This window comes from Propithecus coquereli, unplaced genomic scaffold (genome assembly GCF_000956105.1).
Source record: "Propithecus coquereli isolate 6110/MARCELLA unplaced genomic scaffold, Pcoq_1.0 Scaffold234, whole genome shotgun sequence".
Lineage (NCBI taxonomy): Eukaryota > Metazoa > Chordata > Mammalia > Primates > Indriidae > Propithecus > Propithecus coquereli.
This window is the reverse complement of record NW_012147886.1, coordinates 3,477,569-3,482,423: the sequence shown is the minus strand read 5'-3', so window position 1 is coordinate 3,482,423 and position 4,855 is coordinate 3,477,569. Positions and strand designations below refer to the sequence as shown.

At 55.3% G+C, this 4,855-nt stretch overlaps 1 protein-coding gene across 1 annotated transcript; it reads right to left on the bottom strand.

Moving 5' to 3' along the window:
• Positions 1 to 974: 974 nt before the first annotated feature.
• FAM84B (family with sequence similarity 84, member B) lies at positions 975 to 3,910 on the bottom strand. The gene is made up of 2 exons (XM_012645504.1): positions 3,582 to 3,910; positions 975 to 3,058 (listed from the first exon to the last, which is right to left on the bottom strand). The coding sequence occupies exon 2, from the start codon at positions 2,961 to 2,963 to the stop codon at positions 2,031 to 2,033; it is 933 nt and encodes a 310-aa protein (XP_012500958.1). The 5' UTR covers positions 2,964 to 3,058; positions 3,582 to 3,910; the 3' UTR covers positions 975 to 2,030.
• Positions 3,911 to 4,855: the final 945 nt, after the last annotated feature.

Here is a 4,855-nt window from a genome sequence, read left to right as displayed (position 1 = left end):
ATCTCGCTCCACTTTTCCCTGAGCAAGAGAATATAAACACAGAGCTGTGAGAATATTAAACATGGAAACTAGATCTACATTTCCAACAAGAAACTGATTTCCCTCCAAAGACTTAGACCAGGGCTAGAGTATGGTTCATCTCTAACCATCAAAGTAACGGGAACTATTTGGTGATCACTGTGAAAACAGGGAATGTAGTTAATGCCCTTGTAATTATAACGAAAGACTTCATGCTGAGGTGCTATGAAGGCTTTTAAAAGTTATGGCCTCAACTTCCACATCTAAAAAAAAGTATAAAAGAAAATCCTTCAAGACTTCTTGCCTTGATTTAGAGATCTCCAGGCAAGAGGCCCAAGGACAGCCCTGGTCTTGGATCACTCAAGTATGATTCTATTCCAACTATTAAGAATTAGGTCACAAAATGACAGTGTAGTTTATAATAATTGCCAAGAGGTGGTTAAAAAAAAAAAGTCCAACTTTATACAAGTTTTGAGACAGTATTGGCAACAGGCGGCAGAGAAGCTATTCTGTAATTGAGGGCACACACCATTAAAGAGCTCACAGAAATAGAAGAGACAGGTTGGGAAAAGTCTCATACTAAGCAAACAGCTCCGTACCAGAACCAAATCATCTGCTCAGCCTTCCGCTAACAGATCCCACAATCACCAACCTGTACTTTCGGACTGCTAACAAATTCAGATTTGGTGCTGACTACACCGGGTGGCAACTGTGATTGATGTCACCTCTATTAAGAAAGGAGTCTGAAGGAGTGTTCTCCAAGCAATAAGGAAACTGCTACAGTACAAGACTTTGCACCTTAAATTCCATCCAGTGTGGCTAGCAAAATAAGTCTTACTATTGAAATGTCTCAAGCCTAAGATTTTACCACCAGCAGAACAAAGGTGAGGGTGAGGGGGATGGGCCAGTGAGAGGAGGAAAAAAAAATAAGCCAGGATTACCATCAAAGCCTTATTTTTAAAAGGGTTACCTTCACTATTCAGGAAGGGGAGCAGGAGAGATTAATTCCTGCCAGGGCAGCCCTGTTCGGCTGCTTCCATAGTAGTTACTTTACGGGGTGGCACAAGCCAATCCCATCTGTGACCTGCAGATGAACACAGCTGAGGTTTAATTAGATCAGAGACACAAAGGGCCATTCCCTCCACTGATAACAACTCAGCTATAAGTGCCTACAACAGCAGGGGAGAAACAAAGACAGCAGAACAAGCCTTAATTGAATCCTTCCGGTGGCTGGCCCTTGACAATGATTTACTTGTACTCTGGGAAGGGGCAGGTGAAGCAGGAGACTTAGCCAAGAGTCAGTTCCTAAAGACTAATTACTTGGGGTTGAGGAGGAGGGAGGTAGCAAAGTCTGTGTTTGTAGCCCGACTGTGCTCAACTATTTGTTACATTTAACAGGGGGCTGCTTGGTTTTGGTCTGCCGCTACCAGATGTTGTCATGGTTTTGCCAGCCTCCCATGCCTCAGGAATCCCATAAAATAAATCATCCCAGCCTCCGGATCCCAAACACAGCCCGGCTCCGCAGGGGAAGCAGATAAGCAGCTCTCCGTGGAGACTCCACAAACCCGCTTCGGGAGTTTGTACCAGGAATCCTCCAAGCCCAGAGCAGAGAGGAAAGCGGAGAGGATGCAATGGTACACACTGGTTCTCCTACTTTTCTCCAACTCTACATGCATAAAGGCCGATTTTAGAACCATATTCAGCAAGCATTAAGTGCCAGGCAACTCTACAATTTGCCCCACCGCGGAAAGGACAGATCAAGGGGGTCGGAAGGAAACTACCCCCCTCCCAATGCTCCTACCTGATCCCTCTGCCCCCTTCCTCCACCCCTGTCCACAGCCAGCTGCGCATTTCACCCACTCTCCGTTTTCCGAAGGGCCCAGGAATCCCAGATGGGGCCCAGAAGGTGGCGGAGGAGCGAAGGAAGGAGGGAGAGAGAAAGGAAGGGGACAGCGGCGGCTGCTGCAAACAGCTCCCTTTCGCAGCTCTGCGATCAGCTCTCGCCCGCCCCGTCAGTGTGCCACCGCCTCTCCGTCCTCCTCCTCGGAGCTGGGCACAGGGGGGCGCCCGGGAGGCGGCGTAGTCCGAGCCAGGTTGCTGTCGCCCTCGTCCGGCTCGGCCGGGTGCAGATGCATGGCGAGCTCCTGAAGCACGGCCGCGCGGCCGATCTGGTCGTTGCGCCGCTTCTCCATGATCAGGTCCTCCAGGCTCTGGAACTCCAGCGTGTGGCTGCGCTGCGCCGAGAGTTGAATCTGCAGCCGGTAGGGCTGCTTGCCAATGCGCAGCTCGCCGCCGATCTTGAACTCGCGCTTGCCGTAGCGGCACCAGGCGGCGAAGCATTCGGAGTTGCGCCAGCTGAGCTCGCGCTCCTTGGCGCCCACGTGCGCCAGCGCGTTGCGCACCACCGCGCTGGGGCTCAGCGGCTTGTAGCGGTACAGATCGTTGACCACGCGTCCGCGACGGCCCTGGCTTGCGTCTGTCAGGAAGCTGTTGCTCACCTCCAGCCGGTGCAGGTGCACCACCTGGAAGTTGCCCACGTACACCGCCCAATGCGGGTACTGCGCCTGAGACACGAACTCCACCAGGTCGCCTGGCTTGCACTTGTTGAGTAGGTTCTCGGGCGTGTAGGTGCTCAGCGCCGCCGAGCCTGGCGCGAAGCTCTTCTGGTATATGCACTCGTCGCGGTAGAACACGGAGCACTCCACCTCGTGCAGCCGCGGGTCGTAGGGCTGCGGCTGGGGCAGCGGAGGCCCGTCCCCACCGTCGGGCAAGCTGCCGCCATTGGACCCTTGGGGAGGAGGCTGCGGCTCCACGTCCTCATCGTCACTGGAGAAGATGTAGGAGACCCCAATGCGGGGCCCGTCGTCCCGGTCCACGCCAGTCGGGTCAGCCGTGGGAACTTCCTTGTAACTTAGGTGGGTCAGTTTCTCCACCTGGTTGCCCATCACGTTGCGGACACACGTTCACACCGCCGCCAGAGGAGAAAACGAAACCACCACTAGGGTCATTGGCACAGTCCCCGGACAGGGGCTGAGGCCACCTGTTGGGAGAGGAAGGCGAAAAAGCCCTGTAGGAGCCCCTCCGTGAAAAGGGCGTTTTTTTCTTAAAAGAAAGAACGGGTGGGGGCTGAGGACCTGGAGCCATTTTAGGGGCGGTCTTGCGTATATCGAGCCTTTTCTCATTCCTCCACCTCTAAGATCAGGGCCACAGGAGACTGGGCAACTCCAGCTCTCCCCCGCCCCCAGCCCTTCGCCTGGCCCTGGCAAAAGCCCATTGCATCAGCAGCTCCTACCGCTTCCGCCCGCGCCCTACCTGCCAAGGCCGGGCAGGGGGTGGGGAGGGAAAGAGAAACTTTACTCCAATCCCCCCTTTCCTAACTTCCCCTCCCGCCCCTGGACCCTAACTAGCCCTTAAGGCAACTCTTCCCCGCTCCCAACACCTCCATCCCCAGGCGAACCTGCGAAGAGCCCGGCAGCGAACCGGGCAGGTGAGCCACCCCACCTGACTCACCTGCAACGCTTCCTCCTCCCCCCTCGCCCGCCCCTCCCTCCGGCTCGGCTTACCTGAGCAAAGTCGCCCGCAGAGAGGTGAAGGCCGTGGGGATTGAGGAGGGGCCGCCGCCGCACCCCGAGAGTTCTAGGGGGAGTTTGCAGGTGTGGGCTTCGCAGTCCCTCCTCTCCCAGCGCCAGCGGCAGCAAGGCTGGGCAGAGGGGAGCGACGCATGTCTTCCCCCCGCGGCTGCGGTGCACCCCAAGACTTGGAGGTGGGGGAAATTCCCGTTCACACCGCGTCCCCTCCCTCCTGCTGGGGCTGCTGTCCCCCTCAGCCAGCTCTGGGGGAGGTGGGGCGCGAGGAGAAGAGCGCGGCAGCCTCGCTGCCAGGCGGCAGCAGCTCCCGCTCGGGCCGGGCGAGCAACAAGCGCCGGAGCGGGAGGGAGGGGATTGTAGATCCGGCTCCGGGCTCCCGGGCGGGAGCGCAGCCCGTGGCATTTAAAGAGACAGGCGCTTGCTCCCCCAGCTCCGGTCTTTTTCGCACTGCACTGAGCCGCCGGCATCCCCGCCTCCGCCCCGCCCACCCGGGTCCTCGGGGCCCCGCCCGGCCACGCCCCCGCGCCGGAGCGGGTTTAAATCCCTCTGGTAAATAATCCACCCGCCGGCTGGGGCTGGCGCTGTGCAGCGGCCACTCAGGACCCGGGTGTTTGAGTGGTTTTCCGAGCTGTGGCTCTGAGAAGTTGGAAGGCAAACGCCACCCGCCAGTGCAGAGATGAGAGAGGAAAGGGGAGTTTGGTGTTTGTTCCTTTCCCTTTCGCCTCTTCTCTGCGGAGTACCTGGAGAGGAGCAGTCGTTAGGGACTCTCGCTTCTTTCCTGGAAAGTTTCTTGTCCAAAAGATCCGAAGAAAGGATATTTTACCAGGACAGCTCGAAAATTGGTTCATCTTAGAAATGTTTTCAATTGGTAGTGGGAAAATTTGGGGAAAAAAAAAAATTACAGAAAGGAAACAGTATAAAACAGAACGAAGACTTAGTTGATGGCTGGGTCCTTAGACCAGCGTTCTATTTATTCTATTTATTTATTCTATTCTATTTATTCTGTGTCCCTCGAAGTTAGTACAAAGTGCATTTCATTATGTCGGTTGTTTTCCAGAGAGTTGCCAGTTCTTTGGGTGGTGAGAGAATGCATGGAGCTCTAGCTGCTTTTCTTGGGGGAGGGGGAAGAATGTAGCAATTGCCTAATTGTCCTTAAATTAGAAACAAATTAGCAGAGGCCCCTGGTGGATATATTTCCTTCCTGTTGACTTAGGGAAGTGACAGGAGACGGGTATTGCCTATTAACCTGC

Coding starts and splice junctions, on each gene's coding strand:
- FAM84B (XM_012645504.1), bottom strand. CDS start 2,963: ATGGGCAACCAGGTGGAGAAACTGACCCACCTAAGTTACAAGGAAGTT.